Source organism: Metopolophium dirhodum, chromosome 2 (genome assembly GCF_019925205.1).
Source record: "Metopolophium dirhodum isolate CAU chromosome 2, ASM1992520v1, whole genome shotgun sequence".
Taxonomy (NCBI): Eukaryota; Metazoa; Arthropoda; class Insecta; order Hemiptera; family Aphididae; genus Metopolophium; species Metopolophium dirhodum.
Genome location: NC_083561.1, coordinates 41,423,357 through 41,445,399, shown reverse-complemented (window position 1 = coordinate 41,445,399; position 22,043 = coordinate 41,423,357). Strand labels below are relative to the sequence as shown.

The following is a 22,043-nucleotide window of genomic DNA, read 5'->3' as shown; positions in this document are numbered from 1 at the left end:
ATTTTTGACTTAGTTCTGTGATCCTAACATTTAAATTGTTTTGGATTAATGTATCGCTGTCAAATATATTTTATTGTACATAATACAAGTTCTACCAATGTTTAATAATATGGAAAAAAAACAAATGACAGTTAATAAACAAATAATAATAATTAGGTATTGTTTACCAAAATACTTATCACATTGTTAAAAGAATTCCAAATTGTCATTTGGTGGCACAAAAATTATATTATCTGCTTAAATATGAGGAACATAACAATAGAAGAAATGAATAAAGAATTGAATAAACTTAAAAAAACGCACATAGTAATAAATATTAACTTTATTTTTTTCTGTTTTCACTTGTTAATTAAAAGTGGAAAAGTGGAAATGATTAAAAAAAAGTACATTATTACATATTATTCAGAGTTAATTTGGTACAATATTGTTCTGTTAATTGTGATATTTACAATTATCACATTTTGTGATGCATAGGTATACATATTATAAATTATTGTACGATCACTTATGTGGTGTCCATTAAAATATCATGACTATATTATTACATTAAATTATGACTTAGAAAAAATACAAGTTTAGCTTAGCATAATACTACAACAATGTTTGTGCCTACAATAAATTATTAAAATACAAATTTGAATAAAGAAACCAGCCCTAACTGACTATTGACTAGAACGGCCTGTAATTAGTATCAAAACAATTCACGGAGAATCATTTTCATTTCCCTTACTTAATTTTAATAACCAATATTTTATTAAATATACAGTACAATAATTATGTCTATATAACAATAACAACAATAATAAAACTTAATTTTACAAAAAAAAAGCCAGTCTTCCTGGCTTACCATTGTGCACACCTGGTGCTTACACCTAAAATAATTATTGAATAAAATCAGTCATTTTTTTTCTATTTGTTAAAATATGGATTATGTTAATACAATTTATATAAAAAAAACTAATTTGTAAGAATATGAAGTTAAAAAAAATATGTATATATATATATAAATGTATTTCAATCAACCGATATAGATGACAAGACGGTCACATAAATATTAAAAAAACAGTTGATAACATAATATAATATTAAAAATGACTGATGAAAACTTTTTAAATTAGCAATGTTTGGCAATAGTTATTTACAATAATAATGAGTAAAAAAAAAGTTAACAAAAATGCCCTAGAAGAATAACAGAAAAACCAAGGAAGACAATATTTATTTGTATATCTTAATAACGTCCTTAATGATAGCACGGCAAATTGGACAACGGCCCAAACGGACCCACTGCTTCTTAGCGCATTCGTAGCACATGCAAAGATGACCGCATGTGTACAAAGCACAGTCAACTGCTCTTTCGAAACAAATTGAACATTCTCCTTCGCCGGAAGGTAATTGCTGAGGAAAAAGAAATGTCAATTATTACTCATGTGTTACACGAATACATAAATTGTGCACTCCACACCATCGTACGGGCACAACGTAACGTTATTTTATTGATATTATGGCCAGGTCGTTTGTCTTACCTCCGGAAGATGTGGTTGTTGGACAACAACAGGAGCGACTCTCGGCTGTATCTGTTGGATGGTGACGGACGGCGGTCTAGCAGACACCTGCTGATGCTGCTGCATGCCGGAAGACGCCTGCGATAGGGCCGGCGACGGATGGCACATCTGATTGCTCTGGGCGGCAGGCAAGTTGACGATGAGCACTGTGCCGCCGTTGGCGTCGGTGTTCACTTCTAGGATGTTGGACCGGACCATCGGTTGCTGCGGCGCGTAGCACACGGTCGGCGAAACGGCCGAGACCGTCTCGTAGGAGGTCGACGGTTGCGGTGAGGAGTGGACGACGGCGTTCGGGGAGCAGCCCATGGACGGCCTGGACAACATTTTCGACACGACGATCTGCGTGGTCGTGCCATATATGTCGAACACGCCCCACAGCGTTTGCGAGTGGTCCACGCACATCAGCACGATTTCCGGGTTTCCGTTTTTGCTGCACAATACTTCGCCTGGAACAAATAAAAACGAAAAAACCGTCAAGTCCAGTTTCCGGGATACGCGTCACGAGCACTGCAGCCCTGCGGCCTATACACGGTGCGTCGTTTAAACATATTTTATGAGACGCGACGCCGATGCCAGAACGGGCTATTATATTTTACTTTATGACAACATTCTCATATTTAGTCAATATTTATTGGTTTTAAAATAATAATATTGCAACCGTCGATTATTGTGAGCTCTCATTCTGCGGCGTGCGTACAGTGCACGCGCGTCATTAATAAAATTATAGCCGTGCAATGTTATGTACCGTTGTTGTTGATGGAGAATATCAGCACGTCGCCGGGTTTGGTGTCTTCCGCGACGTTCCTGCTCATGACCCAGTACTCGCGACGGTCGACCAGCTGGTTGGGGTCGTCGGGCAGTTCACCGATGCCGATGCTGCTCGGGTCGCAGCACGTGACGCCGAACGACAGGCTGCCCACGTACAGCTGACTGGTCTTTGTGATCTGCACCAGGTACTTCTCGCCGATCTGCAGCGGCTGTTTCGTGAACGTGTACCCCTGGAAGAAGGCCGTCGACAGCCTGGTGCCCACGCACGGCACACCGTCTTTCATGCTGATCATCACGTGCCGGCCCTTGCGCACCAGTCCCAGCGGTTCCACGTTGTCCGCGGATTGGAGGACGCGCGGGGGAGACGGAACTGCCGCCGACGACAAGGTCACGGCGGACATCTGAGAGGAGATTTCCAGTTCATCGCTATAGACGGAGAAAAAAACGAGTTAATATCGCACACAACGGCACCTATTTCATAAATATAATATTATTGTCGAGTATCGGACGTCACTCGAATATCGATGATGACAATTTTACGGACGGAATCATCAGTAGGTATATAGTTTGTATTATACCTACTCCTATGTAGGGATTGCGTGTTTAATTCGATAGAGAAAAAAAAATGTTTTTAAATTATACACCACAGGTCGATAGTTATTGTAATCGAGCAAGCACGCCCGCAGGCTAAAATCCCACCCGGGGCAAGATATGAGAACTATACTTACAATCTAATAACGGTTATAGTGATATTGATATTTAAGTGCATGCAATCAAAAATTCCCAGAGGCACGAATGGACTCCATGCCCCCTGCGGGCGCCCTCGTTGTCGAGTGTATGATATAGATTTGAAAACGATAGTTTGTATTTTTTACAGTGGTATTATTATGCACAACTGGCGATTTCGTTTGACACCCCCTCCGAATTTCAACCTGTTGGATGGCGCCTTTGAGCGCGATGTGTACCACCATAATATCTAATCGCGATCAGACTATACCTACTGCGAAAGGATTTCAATAGATTTTCGTATGATAATGAGGTGTCTGCTAAGAGTGTTTACTGTTTATAATCTGCAGTATTACATTTGATTACACCTTATAATATTATAACTGTACATCGGGTGTGACGTCAGTCCGTAAACACGTACCTTCTGGATATCCTGTTGTTGTTCAGCTGCGGACGGCAATCGAGAAACTCGACGATGGTCGAATTGCCGTAAATGTCCAACAGCACCCAGAGCGGCGACCTGGTGTCAATGCCCTGCATGAACACGCCTTTGGACTCGCCGTTGAGGCCGTAGTGCACGTCACCGCCCGCGTCGACGTAGAAAAATAGCAAGCCGTCGTGCACCGCGTGTCGTTCGCTAAGCGCTTTCGCCCAAAATCCTGATTTGCTGGTCAGATCTGCAGGAAGAACGAGAGAAATCGAAAATAAGTAAAAATATAAAAATAAAGCTGATAATAATATCGTGTCTCCTCCGCGTGTCTTCGGGGGTACATAATAATATTATAAAAACAAATAGTGGAATATTATATCCGATCACTCACCGGGACAAGCGTATTTCGGCACTTTCTTGACGTTCGACGGGTCTTCGCTGGTGAACCCGAACCGGAGTACGCCGCTCCAGTTGTCGGATATCTCCAGGAACTTGATGTACACCTTTTCGTTGATGGCGACCGGCCGACTGCTGAACGCCACACCTTTGCAAAAGCTGTCCACCCGTCTGGCGACGAACCCGTCCTTGTACAGCCGGACATTTTCGCCATGCACGTTATGAAACCTTAATGGCGGCAGGTTGGGATTGACGGCGCCGGTTCCCGATTTCGGAGCTGTAAACGAAAAAAGCAAGACCGTTAGAGATGACAATAAACAACACGGCGCGTATATGTTTATATACAGCAATAACGTAATGTTATAATTTTAATTAATTTTCTTTAAAATTTAAACTCGGTACGACAAATTCACAAGTACAATAATAATATTGTGGCCCGATATGGGTGTGTGTGTGTGCGTGTGTATGTGTGAGGCCGTGTGGGTATACGAAGCGAGGAATCGTCGAGTTTCTTTCATTCGGCGATTGTCACGGTCGAGTTTCCCACGACGACGACGTACGGTTAATATAAAAATGTGTTTCGTACGTAGGTACACATCATAATATTATATTATATACATAGGTATGCCATTACGATTGGTGTGGGACAATGTGAGTGGTTCCCTACACGCATGGTGACTGCGTATTATACGTATATACGATGGCCGCGACAATGCACATGAAAAGCGGCCGCCGATGGCCGTGGGGTAGTCGAATGTGACATGTCATAAATGGAACAATGAGATGACGGGCGGACGACCAGTACGGTATATATAATAATAAAGCCGGAATCGAGTGGTAAACATTTTTCGGTCCCAGTCGTATAATATGAAATTCGTTTTTTTATCAACGTTCTCGATTATATTTTAATTACACAATAATATGGAACAGTGGTGCTAGAGTACAAAAACCAGAAAGGCGCCGCCGCCGCCGCTTTTTGATTCGACAGTTTGATATTATATTTTTTACATAGAAAGATTCGAATCGGACTACCGTCGCATCAGACCGAACCAAGATGAAAATATAAAATAATAAACAAAAAAACTGCTCGGTAGGTAGCTCAGATATGGTAGTCGGTTTCGTGCATGTGTAATTTTCCCCCGGCAGACCGTGAACTATATACCGTAGTATGTTTCGCATGTGTGGTTGCCAGGTGGTTGAACGCGCGTTAGTGATTCGTATATCCGGTGGTTTGAGCGGGCACGTAAAAAAGGGTTATTATAATAGTATAACATACGAAAGACGGTCATAATAATATTAAATACACGACGACGACGTCTTGGAGTGTGGGTGGGTTCACGACGAAAACCGAATGACTATGAACAACGCGAAGGAAAAAGGAAAACGGCCCACTGAATCGGTTAAAAACGTCGAATTATTATACGAATATCATAAAATAATATACATTTGAACGTTATCTGTGCAGCAGTCGGGAACACATAATATATTATGGGGCCCTAACGAATATGCATACGAATTCGCGTATTATTGTAATATGTATGTAGGTACATTATTTAATATCATAATCCACGATAATATGATACGAATTATAATAATAACGATATCGTTACGCGCGGGACACGCACGCTATTATAACGGGAACTTTGACGAGCATCACGCACGAGCCGCGGAGACTCGAGAACTGCGGAGGCGGCGACAGACGGGCAGGGGGTTGGGGATCTGGGCCCACCGCCGACGACCTGCGCGTCATCGTATACCTCCATCCACGTCAAGTATTTAATATAATATGCGCAGTGCGTACAAAAGATGATGATATATTATTATACACGTGAAATACGTGTATTGTAACAAGAGCGGCGTTTCGATTACTCGGTCGCATTGTCCGCGGGACGCGCGAAAGACAAGACCCGCGAGACGGTCTCGAGCGAGAGAGAGAGAGAGACGGTGAGAGTGAGAGGCAACACGAAAAAACCAACCTATATAATAATAGTGGACAAAAAAAAAATTATAATATAATATTATTATTACGCGCGCAACAAGAGGGGAAACGGAGACGATCCGGTCTTGTGCACCAGAAAATTTCGTATTACAATCGCGCGAGGGGGACCGGTCTTTTATTGTGTGCTGCGCGGGGCGCGCGGTTTCCGGTGTCCCGCCCGCCCGCCCATCGCGCACAACCGCGGCTGGTTCTCGCGCACGTCCGCCGGAAGTCCGAATTCGTAGAGCGCCAAAGACGACGACGTTTAAATACGACACGATCGCGGGGCGCAATGTATATTATACACTTCAGCTGCGCAGGCGCGCACCGTCACGGCGGTCGAGATCGCGGTCGTTGTGCAAATGTGGGGGGGGGGGGGGGAGATGGAGCTCCCGGTTCAGGAGAGATAGAAACCGGAAATAATCATCGCCCGGACGGCAAGGTATTATTGTTCTTGGTTGAAAAAGTGCGAAAACAAAATTATAATCAAAACTATATAATATTATGAACACAATAACCGACTGCGGCGCGGCACGCCGATTTACATGCGCGTGTATTATTTATTTATGTCCGTCCGTGTGATTTTTGGCACCTATACTATTGTATGGCGCCTCGATATTTTCCAACATACATTTTTACATGATTACCGAGTCAATATTTTCGCGTTATTTATATCATGTATGTTGATTGTGGTGTTATATTGTGATACCTATAAAACGTATACGGCGTATATATGATTATTTGATTTGACCGCGAGAAGAGACCACTATAAAGTCACATTTTACCGCGTTATTCGAACACTGCGCGCTCTGGGGGTTATAGTCCTAAGCCCTTAGCAGGGTACATTGTTCTGGGGGGGGGGGGCTAAGCCCGGAGAGCATCCCGCCCTACTTGCGCCAATGTCCCGGGCACAACAATAAACGATGTTGCATACATGACGTATATTATTGGTACGATTATGGCAGTAAAAACAATAATAATATCATATTATTATTATTTCAATAATCGCATCATAGACATCGGAAAACCGCAGCGGCCGCCGCGCGCATTTAAATGGATCACGTCGGCCGCGCGGCGGCGCTTTTTGTGTATGCGTATCAGGCACGGGCGGTTACGAATAATAATAAAAATAAAAAAAAAATAATAATAGTAATAGTAGTTGTAATAAACCGTGAGAACGGAATGATGTCACTGTGTGCGCGCGGAGCGAGCGGCGAACGGCCAAAACGGTACGACATGAAATTTACTATAGATAATGATACAATACACTACGGTCGGCGGCACTCGTCCGTATTATTTGCGCAATTACGTCGTCGCAGGCACAACTTATTATCGGTACGTTATCATTATACCCGAGCCGTGCCTGTAGCTACACCACGATAGGTACACGACCATTGCGCGGAGACGTACCTATATTATGTGTATCAATGTATTATTAAATCGTGTACATACCCGGAGAGAGAGAGCCGCGTCGCGTCAAATCCCCGCGCACGTTATATTATTTTTACGACGGTCGACAATAATATTATTATCATCGATGATAATGACGACGGCGTACCCACCTATAATACATTATTATCGTGGTACGTGGGGGGCGCCCCCAAACCTAATATTATAATCCGGCGATTCGTTCGATATCCATATAACCCGGGATTACCGCGTCGGGCCGATGTCTACTATAATATTATAATATTGATAATGTTACGTGACGTGACAATATCGAAATAACTATAAAATATATTGTGCACGTCGCTTACGGCCACCGTCGTCGTCGTCGTCGTCGTCGTCATTTCGCAGCATCGTCCGTCCTTCAGCTGTCGCTCGATCCAAGATCGCCGAAAATCCGATCGTCCGTCATATTATTATTGGATTATTACCTCCGCCTGCGGCCTACCTATTACGCGCACGACGTCTGGCAGCGAAAAAATTATTATTACTGTTGTTGTTATATTGTATGCCGCGCGCGCTCATGGAAAAAACGACGACGGGGTGAATGCCAGCCGAAAAACGTAACGGTTTTTCGTTGTGCTCGCAAATCATCGTGGTTGGGGGGGGGAGGGTGAGTTCGGCGACCCGAGGGTATTATAATATCATAGTGTCGACCCTCGTGGGAACGCGGGCCATCTGTAGCTATTCTCGGGCGGCACTTTGCGATGGACCGACAAGGCCGTTAATCCCCGTATTGGCGTCGCGTCCCCGGGGGTGTACATCGCTGCGCTCGTACACCGGCTTTACGCTCTCGGCGGACAAGGGCGAAAAGTCGAGAGAAAACCAAACCCGCGGGGGCGTGTATCACAATACACGCGATGAGCAACATGCGATCGCGAGCGAGTACATAACAGGGGTGCGCGTTTGGAGGATTTTACAATTAAAATTTTAAACTACAACTTAAACGACCGGCCGTCATATCCATACCAGATATACCCTACGCATCATATATTATGCATGTACATCTACTATAAGCCAGTACGAGTGGCCGCAGAACGCGACTACCCTCTCCCGACGATAATGCGAAGAAGAGTATAATATATTAATAAAACCACTGCGACATCTAGAAAATGGTCCTCGGGGACTGCACCACTTGTAGTGCGTAGGTATATGATACTATACTCTCTATAATAAATTGTATACGCGACGGGTGCCGCAAAATTTACGAGACGGTCGACTACGACGACGACGACAATAATTGACGGATCGCGTTAATTTTGGTTAGTTAAGGGAATTGAGTCGACCGGCGAGTCTGCAGCGACCGACAATTTGTCATTATTATTATTATTATTAATAACGACCGCGGCGGACGACGTGCCTTACACGGCGACGGTAATTAACACGTCAGTGGCGCCGGCGTAATAATAATACATATACATACGAGACGGTAAAAGAGACTTACGGCCGGTACGTTATTGTTTCCCGGTTTTTATTTTTTTTTTTTATACTCAATCTCACTTCACCACTATATTCGTCTACAATAATGTGTACAGTGCTATTATTCATAAGGTTTTGCACGACTGAGAAAGCCGGAAAACGATTAGGTTAGGTTAGGTTAGGTTTATATTGTGCGTTATTCTACTATCCGCAACGACGTCTAAATACTAATACATATTATTACGATTTGTTATGACGGTTGATGACACATACCCAAGCCGATTTTCTTGCGGATTTTCTTGAGCCCTTTCATTTTGAACTTGAGCGGTGCCAAGAAATGGTCTACGGTACACTGACACGGCGGTTCGGGGGCTACAGCGACGGACCTGCTGAGGTTGACGACGTTGTTGCTGCGGTTGTCGGCGTTGCCCAGTACACCCATTTAGCGGGATTTCGTGGGTGCGCGATGATCTTTTATAACACAAAGTGGCGACGGCGGCGGACAAACGTGTCGTCGCGTGCGATATCTTATAATACGGTCGGATGACGATGATGATAATAGAAAAATAGCGAAAATATTATTATAAATCTAAACACGCGTATATCGCTGATCTATATTGGTATATTAATTTATAAACTTGTTTCGCGTGAGGTGGATCATACGATGACGATACCACACTGCCGTCGTTACGGACGTCGGAACGGTGAACGCGACGAGGAGCGAGCGCGTACTGAACGTGATCGGCTCCGGAAAGGAACTGCCGAGTGTTGCTGCAATGCTGCCGAAAGCGAGCGACCGCCCGCAGTACGGTGTGAGGGCACGCGTCTCCCGCGGGCGACATCTGCTCACCCGGCGGTGGTGCATTGGTGGGGGGCAAGCACTCGCGCGCAGGTGGTGCAGCGCCGCCGAACGCGACGACGACGACGACGACAGCGATACGCCGCCGCCAAGCACGTCGCGTATATACATAAATACATAAAATATTATAAACTATATAGTGCGCATCGTAATACGGGAATATTATAATTATATATCATCATACGTAATATTATATGGAAGAACGTTTTCACCTGGTGCGCGAATAATGGGCGGCGAGAGGGAATGAAACGCGAAGAGGAGGAAACACCGGAGCGCGCGCGCGCGACCGAAGCGTGTACGTCCTTTGACCGAAACAATGAAACCAGCCGACCGTCGTAAAAAAAAAGGCATATACATAACGTCTTGTACACCAAGAATATAATACAATATATTGAATACTACCCCCTGGGAGACGTGTTAAGACGATTTGGTTTCTCGGGACTTGAGGAGGACCTGCTACCGGCAATTATTATTATTATGATACGCCGACGATGGCGTGCGTCTTACGACTCGCACAACAATCGTTTCCGACGAAATCGCTTTCGACAATGCGCGAATTTCAAAGGTTTCCACTGAGTTACAGGCCAACAGGTTTCTTCGCTTATTCAACTCCCAAAACTATATAAAATGTATAATATTATGATGCAGTGAAATATTTTTCGAAAATGAAAATCGTAATTGATTCGAAGAACATCGAAGATGACTACCAACGCGTAAGCAAGTAACGAGTAATAAGTAATAAGTTTAAGGTAACCAATAACTATATAACTAATAACTATATAGGTACTGATAATTAATGTGTTCCGGCTATACGGTGATTCCCCAATAATTATATTGGTCACTGATCAATTGATTTTGTAATCATCCAGTATTCGAACAACAATTATAAGTTATACGTTTATAACAATATAGAATATATCGTAAATAATAAAATTATACATGCCAATACAATAACAATTTATTAGATACGTTGTTAATAATATATAATGATATAATGATTACCGAAACGTGAACAAACGAGGACACCTACTGATGAGTGATGAGTCGACGACTTAAATAACCGTACAGACCACCCATTCTGTATTCACAGAAGTATTTCACTGTAGTCTTAATAATTGACTTCACAATTGAACAATATGCGCTACACATTTTTACATTCGTTAAAAACCCATTTATTTTCTTCATTTAGTTCACATTATTATGGTAAACATTTTACTGGTTTGAATTTCTAAATCATCTTTTCTACGATAACTTACTTTAATAGCCAATTGGTCTCATATTTGTACGATTAGTAGTTTATTACTTATAGTTAAACACTATAATATACTATATTAATATATCTAACTATTTAAACACATGGAAAACCTAATCTTCTATCGTTTTAGTGTGCTAAAATATTTTTACTTTCAAGTTGACACTCGTCTTATCTAAATGATAACGTAACTAAATTATCTTTAATGATAACCTATAGGCTATGAGGCAATAGCTAACAACAGCAAATAAAATTATCACCAATACCAAAGAAATACAAAAAAAATCTATTTGAGCATTGAGCCATTGAATTTTGATCTAATTGATACGATTAAATTATTTGATAGGGATTTTGTTTTTAAAAATCGTTTTGATGTCTCGAAACAATTAATTATTTTATACAACAAACTATATAACAGTAATTTATATAAAATATAATATTAAAAACAGTACCCATATAATGTTAATTTTATTCTTAACATACACCTGTCACAACTTAAAGCAAAAAAAAACAAACGTTTAAACATGTACATCTGGTTTTAAGGATCAACAGAGAAATTACTATACGATCAGACATAGTTATTATTTTTTACCTAGTCTGTACATTACACCTGTTGATCTTACAGAATTAAGCAGGAAAAAAAGTAATTTCATGGCGACTATATTTTCCTGTATCCCACGGTCTTGTCTGTGCGATCTCGTATCACAATGGAATGATTTCAGGCATTTTGTTTTTATTATTACACACATTGCAACGCGGCCTCTGTAATTAATTATATTACTGTATGTCTGTATCTACGTGTAATTTAATATTTTAAAAACGATTATTACCACTGTTGACACTCTGTAGTCTGTACTGGTAAAAATACGAACGAACTATCAATTGAAATCGATCACAAATATAACCAGCGGTCAGCGATACACAAATTTTTTTATTAATAATTAGTCACTAAAAAATACATTCAATATTTATTTAATAATATTAATACGAATTTTGTCAATAAACATCATGGGTTTGCACTCCGATATCGTACAATTATTATTATTGTCATTATTAGGATTTAGAGGTTATCCGGTATTATAGACGTAACATTGATTTTTGTTTAAAATAATAAGGCTACATTATATGATAAAAAATTAAATTATATTAAGTATTATACTATATTATAATATGAGTACATAATATTATTATACACGATTAACGAATGATGAAGTTTATTCTTGATAATATATGAATTTTAGTAGTTTTATACAAAGTTACTTGGTTCCGGGCTTAGATCTTTAACTATTATGTTTTTCATTGAAATGTGTCATACACGTTGACATTTACCGTGGTAACATATCAAAGTAATTTTCAATACAAAGACATGACATAGAAATATCTATTCGGTCTGATTCAAATAAAAATAGATTGAAAACATTACAACGCGGGTTCAACAATAGTTTATTGATTTTTTCCCCGCAACGATTGACGCAAAACCATTATCAGTTTGCGGCTAAAAAAAATGATTTCGACACGTATTATACCGCGGCGACAGTAATACTTAAGTCTTACCCATATTATTATGATATTATAATGTTATACACGCGCGCGTATATAATATTATAATTTAATATAATATACAATTTAAATAGGTCGTCGGGCTCTACAGATATATACTATTATATTTATACGTATCTAAATCTGAGACGTGGATCGAACTATATACAACGTTAATCATAAGTATCTACCTACGTATACACCACCTATACGTTATACGCACGCATACGCGCATATTATGTATGATATAATCTAATATTTAAGTCGGACTGCAATAACAGCTATTACAGGGAACCGCCTGAACCGCCTCAAGTCTACGGGAGTTGTAGTCGTGCTGTTTGTGGTATAAACGATGTCATAAACGCGCGTGCGTTACGGGATACCTACCTACTATAAACGCGGTCGGAGCTGGTAACCGAAAACCGACTTGTTGCGGTGGCGATTAGCGGGGAAACGACGACGGACGGCGAACCTATACATATACACACCGATGGCGATATCTTCGCTGCAGTATCGTAACACGAGTAACACCGATTCGGGGCGGCAGCACTCGACCTCGGGCTTCCTGCTCGGGCGAAGATACGAGCGCAAAAGACTGTGAAATTCTTTACGGCCCGATAAATCACATCCGCCGGAAACGGTCACGGTTCTGCAGTGCCGCAGAGGGCCACGCATGAAGGAATCGCGCGACAGCGGTAGCGGAGATTCCGCTGGTGTATATACCACCAAATAATGTTACTATATACGCGTGTACTATCCGTCTATCTATATACAACCACCTCATATATTATCTCTATATAGACGTAGAACGTAAATCGCGGTCGGCGGTTTAATAATATAATGGATTCGTCGCGATTTCTGTGCGCGGTGACGACATAACAATTATTATTATATGTATACTATATTATACTTTTTTATGCCTACATTACTATGGCGCGATACGTATAACACATTAACGCGGCGAACTACGACGGCGTGGATGATAGGAGAGAATATTATAATGCGATCGATTAAACAGAAATATACTGCGACGCAACCCGAGTTTAAAAAGTCGTCGGCGTGGTGGGGAGGTCGCCCCCGCGAGTATAGGTCGGCTGCAGAAGACGTGGCTGGGCGCATGATGATTACCTATATATATATAATGTATAGGACCGACGATCGTGGGAAACGGTAAAAATCTGAGCTGTACAGTCGGTATTTAGACGGCGGTGGCATTAGAAACGATTGCTGCATCGGGACGGAGGTGTGTGTGCGTGTGTTTGCGTGTGGAGCGCGATTCTCACGACGTTGACCGCGGGCGCACGTCTGTTATATCGCGCGGGCCTTTCCCCTCTCGCAAACGGGTCATCCGTCGGTGGGGACTGCAGGGGACCTTACGGCCGGGGCTTGTGGGAGGGAGAGGTATAGACCATCGATCGTCGATCGTGTGAATCCGTCGTGCAAAATCCTAAGGGGGCGATTGTGTTTGTATACAAATATGCTACAAAAAGTGCATACAGCGCGTATGTATATTGATACAGGCATCGGATGCAACGTAATTTGTGTCTTGGCAAGGATCGAACACAGCTAAAGAACAATCAGCAGCAAATCATATTATATATTGTATTTATATAACGGCAACCCAAAAACTCAAAAGGTTAAATCTAGCACCGGATAGACATCGTATGACGACGGTATTCCAGTTCGGTGGAGTTCCATGGCACCATAGTCACTAAGTAAGAGTTTAGGCTATTATTTCCATCCGGTCGCACGCACCGGACATCGTCGTGATATACGGATGCTCCCACTCATCAGCGGCCGCGCCGAAATCGTATCACTCATTTTTTTTCCTCATTCAAATGGAAACAAATATTTGTTTACATACCGTACGATCTGTTCAAAACAAACATATATGAGTATTTAGCCAGAGTGTTTATAATAATATAATACATGTATATTATATTATATTATATTATGTGGTCATGATATTTTTAATATTAATTTTCATCGTGTTTTTTTTGATAATAAATTGCTTACATTAGTACCTATATATATATATACACACAAATCATTATCTCATAGACGCTTTTTTGTGACATGTTTTAGTATTATTAATAAATATTATATATTTTAGTTTTATTTAAGACTAAGGACAGCCAAATAATTTTATTTAATAGACTATCACTTAATAACCGCCTAGTTAATATAAGTACGTATTATAGAACAGAGCATATTAAAATAAAATATAAATATATTGCTCTATATAATTTGGTTTTAATGTTTGATGAATAATGGAATCATGCAGCCAACTGATTTATTGTTGAACTCTACAATATTATGATAAACGCTATTATAATATAAATAATGATAGAAAGTGAGTAGGCCGTGTGCTTAAAACTGACTTCATTTCATTAAATGGGCAGTAAATAAAAATAATATCCTCTGATTTTCAAAATCAATTTAATCTATACCGATGAGGTAATAAAAACGTTCGTCGTTAATGCTCTTTATATAAGTTGGAACTTGATGATATAATTATCATTATGAAATATTTTCAATACTGAATTGTTATTGCGATGTCTATATACAGCTAATTAGTGTTATGCATATATTATTATTAGGCTTATTATTTTGAATAATAATCGAAGAATAATTAGATCATGCCTATATGCGTGTTTGAGGTATATTAAATTCAATTTCTATAATAGATTCCATTAATAGGTTAATACAACTTTTTATGACATAATAATATATAAGAATGTTAGGTACAATATGTATACAACTTTCAACTTTGAAAGAAGATTTAATTTCTTATAGAAAAACATTACCTATGCTGATGTATATATTTTTTTGTTTTGCAAAATTTAAATGAAAAACTAACAATAATAATAAAACAAAATATTAAATAAACCAAAACCTAAAGACATGGCCTATATAGGCATATATTTATCTATTGATATAACAATGCGTACAAGTCATAAAGTAGCTAAAATAACAGAATATAAGTTTGAAGTTACAACATATTAAAATAGGTACTAAAAATAAGTACCATACATTTTTTAAAATTATGTTGTTGATAACATAACATAATAATAAGTATGATCAAAGATAATACTGGCTAGAATATATAAGGTAATAACTTATAAGGTTAAATATTAATTATTAATGCCAAATTTCTTATTTTTTTTAAAAATAATATTATATATTTATAAATTACAAGTACTTACTAGTAGTAGTAACTATAATAATTATTAAGTATTATGGTAATATAAATGTTATACAAACATTTTAAACGGGCAAAAAAATAGTACAAAATTATTAAATGTATTAGAAAAATATAACTAACCTAATTACCCATTTAATATTAGTTTATTAAAATTAATATTCCTCAAAACAATAAGAATTTTTAAAATAATTATTAATAACCAACAGCATATCTTAATATTACACTATATCTAAATTAATATGTTTAAAAAATAAATACAATACTAAACTATTCAATACACAGTGCACAAGAACAGTTCAATAACCATTGTTATTTATTTAATTATTATAATTTTTTACTACCTATGTCCAATGTTTTTATATACACGTCACCCATACGATCATAATACACCAACTTCGACATTAACTTCAGCATTAATGTTTATTTTATCCAGGTAAAGCCGGAAATAAGAGTTAAAAATAATAATAAAATATATCTATTACCTGTACAATAGGCAAAGGACTTAGCTAATGCGTATAAATTATAACTGGATAACGTGAATATTAATTTGAAATGTTAAATACTAGCAAGGCATGTCTTATAAAATATAATACTTAATAAATTTACATAAATAAAAATATTTACTTGAACAAATATAAATTGAAAAATAAACATAATACATATACCTAGGTATATAATATTGTTATATACTAAAAAAGATGATTTAGGCCCATTTCGCCGAATCTCATCTCACTGAGAATCCGTCTTGCCGAATCGTAATAAAATAGAATTTTTTTTCAAATTTCTTGACCTGAGTGGAATAAACATCCTTTTATAGATATTTCATAGCCAAAAGTTTCTCTAATTGAAACAATCATACCAATTTCCAAGTCAATTTGAAATGTATTTAGGCTAAATACTAGACCATTTCTTAGAGCAGCTTCTCTTATTACTTTAAACATTCTGGAATAAGTTGCAGTATTATTATCGGTAGCACTGCATAAGCCTTAAAAGTCTATGTAATATAATCAATAATTATGTACTAAAAAAATCATATTCATTTACTTTTATAATTATAATTACCAATGGTATCATTATTCCTGCGACATAGCTGTGTAATTTATAAATTACATGCAATGTGTACCTAAATAGATACATATTTTAGTAGGTTAGATAGGCATAATATTATAATATGACCTCAAATTGCTATTTAAAATATAATAATTAATATCTGTTAAATTATTAATTGGGATGTGTTAATATATAGTTAAAATATTTCATAATCATGTAAAGTAAAATAGGAACATACACTGTACATTACGTTGAAAGTTCAATAAAATTGTTTATTATAATTTAGGAAATTATAAAGAACGCATTCACTCTTTATGTTATTCACATATCTACTAATTTATCGATCTTGTGTTCTCTTAACTTAATTTGAGTTCAATATTTTATTTGCCCACCTTTGCTTAGGATTTTTCTCAATAAAAATATATATCATATATTTTTTTATTTTAAACTGAACGCTTGATATAGGATTATAATGTATATTAATTATTACCATCATATATTCATATTATAAAACCTATAGTACCTATACCTATACCTATACCTATGTAAATTGGATGTCACCTGAAATAGCTTACTTCCCGCTTTAATAATACATGGATTTTCTTCGAAAGCGCCGGGAAAAAAGTGAATTTTTGGTTTTTGGGGTTAAAAATATTAAAAACATATTTACGCAAGATTTTTTTTAATATTTATTTAAAGTTAACATTTTGACAGCATTATATCTTTAAATTCAAATTTAACACGCTTTTTTAATTTAAATCCCAATATCTGAGTTTACATGTAAGAATTTTGTAAGAGATAATTCCCACATTAGGGTGGTGTAATGCCTACCCAAGTACCCATCCAAGCTCTGATCAGTGAAAACCTGGGATTTTTCGGCAAAATGGGATGAAACCTAAAAACATTGATTCAATTGTATTAAGTGTTTGGTAGTATTGATGATAGGTACAGATTTATTAATTGTATGATGTATTTATGATTGTATTTGCATATTGTACGCAATATATGCGAAGCTTAAAAAAATATTTATGACAATAATTTATCTTCAAGATTTTAATTCCTCGTTATCGACTTAAATAATAGGTCTTGGTCATTATAGGTAAAGAATATAATAATATACATTCTGCGTAGCGAACATCTTAAAATAACATACAATTAATTTTTAAACTTATAAAAATTGATAAAATAAAAAGAATTCAAATATTATATTATTGTATATTAATATATTATACAAGTAGGTATACATTATATTACTATACATTACTCGCCTTATAAATAATACTCTGAAATTATTAAACATAGGTAGGTAGGTATATGAATTATCATAATATATCAAGTCAAAATAACAGAAGGAATTTTAATTTATTGTATAAAGTTCCAGGGGAATTAAAAAGTTTTCCCCTGTATCATAAAAGATTATTAAATACTCTCATAATATTTTTTTTTATATTTTTGAACGACGGGAAAGCACGATTTGCGATAGCGTGGGAGCGTTTAGCCTATAGACAATTCTGCGGCTGGTACGACTTGTTGTGTAAGGTAATAAATAAGGTAACCGCCACCGTTTATTATTCCGGAGTCCGGACTACACTCGAAGCAGTAAAACTCATCTTAAAGATCAAGTACGAATGGATAAAAATAATATATCTAACTACTTAAATAATAGACATTTTAAGGATTTAAGCTAAAAATGAAAAATACCTTTAACAAAATAACATATAACCATATAAAAATAATAATAATTATAATTATAAAAATGGATCTACTTGATGACAAGTTTAATAAATTTAACTTATGTACCTACTTATTTTAAACCTAAATTATTTTTAGTAACGGACCCACACTACGCAATCATTCAAAGACGCCTGCACAATAATAGAGGCATGTTTCGATCATATCATTTTATTTGTAGTTATAGATATGTATACATATAAGAATACTAAAAATATGACGACACTGTATACATATTATTTTTTTTTTGCCCAACTGGAAGCATCGAGGACGGGATCCCTTCTATATATGAGAAGGACAACATCTGGCGTCATACGGCTATCGTCTCTCACAGGGGAGATAGGATGAAAAGCCTCTAAATATGAAATGTACGACTAAAATAATTACGCACACACAAAAAAAAGTACCCCTACTAAGCAACTGTTGCTTGCACATGTTGGGGGGAAATAAACAATGAATTTGGTTACACAGATCACACCGGGAGAAGTTTCAAAATAAACTTGTTGCCCCTGTATATTAAAGACAAACACGACTTCTAAAAGTAAAACTGCCTGCACAGTAAGCAACTTCAGTAAACATGTGTCATGTATAGGAAAAATGTTATTCTTATACATTTAATAAAAACACTCTAATTATAGTATTACAATTTAATAATTTTACAATTACAATGCAATTTTACTGCGAAAAATTATACTGTCATTATATTAGTCAAAATTATTGACTTGTCAATAAAATATATTGTATGCAAATGAATGATAGAGATAAAGGTATTAAAATAATAGTATGTAAACGTGAAAAGTATAATTATATTATATTATACTTACTAAAATTTAGTCTATAAAATAATAAAAATAAAAATATTATATATCATTATGAAATAGAAATACTGCATGTGTAAGTACAAAATTATAAACTTTTAAACAATGAAGTTTTGTTTTATACGATATTTTGTTACCTAGAACAAATGAAAATGGTGACATTTACATGAATATGTACCTATATATTGCGTATTTATAATACCTATCTATATATTCCGATTAAAAACCAATGTGGCCGCGGACAAAAACTTTATTTATTAATCAAATTATATTGATTTCAACGAAATAAAACAATAGTTTATAAACTTAAATCATAATACGTTATATTTTTAAATTATAGTTACATTTATTTATTATATCCTATGTATATTTTCGCTTGCATATCAATGTACAATATTCTACTTAGGCATATTATAGTCGGTTGTTTTTCAAAGATCAGACCAGAAAACCAGTTGAACTACGTTCGTCTAGGCCATATTATATATTTATACTTGCTATTTTTTTTGTCATCAGTTTTTTTTTTAACTACACCTAATTAAATTAATTTTAATATCTTGTTATATATTTTGAATTCAACTTTGGTGAGAACATTTTTAAAACCTTAATTAATAATATAATTATATAGAAAGTAAACAACAAACACAAAATGTTGTTAGCATAATAATTATATATCAGTAAAAAAATAAAAAAAATTAATAATATTCATAATTAAAGCTAAAAATTCAAAATTTAGATATTTTCTTATAAATAATAATAATATATAGTTTATTGGAAACATTAAAAATAACCTAAATTAAGAAATGATCAATAAACTAATGACGAATAACCATGCGTTTTCTCGATATTTATTGACTTTCTACAACTGTCTGATACCATTAAATGATAAGTACAAGGTACATAATATAAAATAATGAAATATTAAATTGTTTTCACTTAGAAGTTAAAATTGTGTATAAGTATACTATCCAAAATAAATAGTCAGCTACTAGACCGATTAATAATTGACTCGTTTAATTAAAAATTTATTAGTATTTCTAAAATATACAATTACCTAATAAATCATAATTCATAACACAAGATATTTTTTTAATCTAAACTCAAAGGTACAGCAAGTGGGTATAAAATATTATATTTTAAAGTTGATATGATGATAATAGTATTTTTACACTAAAATCTAATAAGATACCTTTTATGTTTTATTCGTATTATTATTTATTTATGATGTTCATATTGTTATTGACAATCAATCAAAATTAATGAAAACAATAGTATACGATCGTTCATAAAAATAATATTTATAGGCTTCTAACGTGGATACGTTCAAAGTTGAAAAACTTAAATCGAATACTTTAAAAATAATTGATAATAAAAAAACGATGTTTGATAACGATCGAGCTGTACATTCGTAACGACAACTCATATCTTGAAACTAGAAAAAAAAACAATGAGAAAAAAAGGAAAAGAAACGAATTAAAAAATAATAATAATAATGCGGAATGTCATTCACGATTTCGTTAACGGATATAACAATGTGAAATTATTATTATAAGACGTGGACCGGAAACGACGACTACGTTATTATAATATTATATTGAGGACAGCGCCCGGACGACGCACTTGTGAAGAGAAAAACGAATTTCCGTGTATACTAATCGCCGAAAGAAACATAATGATAAATTATTAGGAAAACCGTAAAACAAAACAGTTAACGATGACAACCGAAAATCGAACCACTCGAGCCCATCGATTACGTGTAACCTAAATAGTATACCATAATAACGACGTTATGTCAATACGACGACGTTTGATTTCGTGACAAGTTCCCCGAGTTCCAAGTTCCAACACGTTATAATAATAATATATTAATATGATCATAACAACCCGGGACGAATCTAAAGGATCTGGATCTGGAGGGAGACTTATTGCAACACAAATATTATTTATCAAATCCATCACTTGCGCTTATTGTTAAATCATCATTTAGGGCCAGTTTCACCAACTACTTTAAAATTCGATTACGATTAAAATCGACTGATAACAGATATTTAACCGGGCAAATTCGGCCGATTAAACCCCGGTTAACTTTAATCGAGGTTTAAAGTAGATGGTGAAACTGGCTCTTTGTGTAATATTTACGAGTAATATAATACCTATATATTTTATATTACTTATATAAAATAAATTAAAATATAAAAATATCGCCATAACATTTTAAATTTCTTATTTTTATATAAGTAAACTATATATTTTATTAAAAATGTCCTGGATTATATTTTTTGTAAATTTATTTGATTACCTATATAATTCAATATTATTAGATCAAATATTTCTTTAAGAAAAATGTATAGTTATGTGTTGTGAGCTATTAGTGGAGGGGGGGAGGTGCACTGGATCTGCCACCGGTATAACAACATAATATCATAACAATAATAATATAATGGCCTGGGCACGCGTACACTCGCGCGCGTGCAGCCAAAAGGGTTGAGTAGGAATATTATTATAATATGTATACACGATTCGTCGATACACATTATTATACAATATTTTGTACTTATATATTATTGTGTCGCGATTTAAGAACCGGACGGCAGATGCTCCGTGCCGGCGATTTGCGGAACAAGCGCGCGCGTCGAGAAAACAACTGGCCCGCGGCCGTCAGCAGTCTGCGATCGGCGGTAATAATAATTATACGCGTAAAAATCCGATAGCAGCGGCGGCAACAGCAGCAGCCGCCCGACCTGCAGCGGCCCAAAGCATCAGGGGCGACAGCTGCCGTCGTCTACTCGCCTCGCCGTATAAGGTTTATGCGGTGCTCACTTATTACTATTATTATTATTATTATACTTGTATAATAGTAATAATAA

The 22,043-nt window shown here is 36.3% G+C and overlaps 1 protein-coding gene across 3 annotated transcripts in view; it reads right to left on the bottom strand.

The window, feature by feature from the left end:
• Positions 1–304: 304 nt before the first annotated feature.
• The window catches only part of LOC132939228 (protein neuralized), a 33,136-nt gene continuing 11,397 nt past the window's right edge, over positions 305–22,043 (bottom strand). Inside the window, exons 1-6 of one of the 3 annotated variants that reach the window (XM_061006298.1) lie at positions 8,999–9,535; positions 3,878–4,159; positions 3,478–3,733; positions 2,308–2,756; positions 1,524–2,008; positions 305–1,395 (exon numbers count right to left, since the gene is read on the bottom strand). In XM_061006298.1, the coding sequence (XP_060862281.1) occupies positions 1,216–1,395; positions 1,524–2,008; positions 2,308–2,756; positions 3,478–3,733; positions 3,878–4,159; positions 8,999–9,167 (1,821 nt within the window). In that variant the 5' untranslated portion in view covers positions 9,168–9,535 and the 3' untranslated portion in view covers positions 305–1,215. Of the gene's footprint in view, positions 1,396–1,523; positions 2,009–2,307; positions 2,757–3,477; positions 3,734–3,877; positions 4,160–7,617; positions 7,760–8,998; positions 9,536–22,043 lie in introns of those variants that run through there. The other 2 variants (XM_061006299.1, XM_061006300.1) reach the window with 2 other exon arrangements.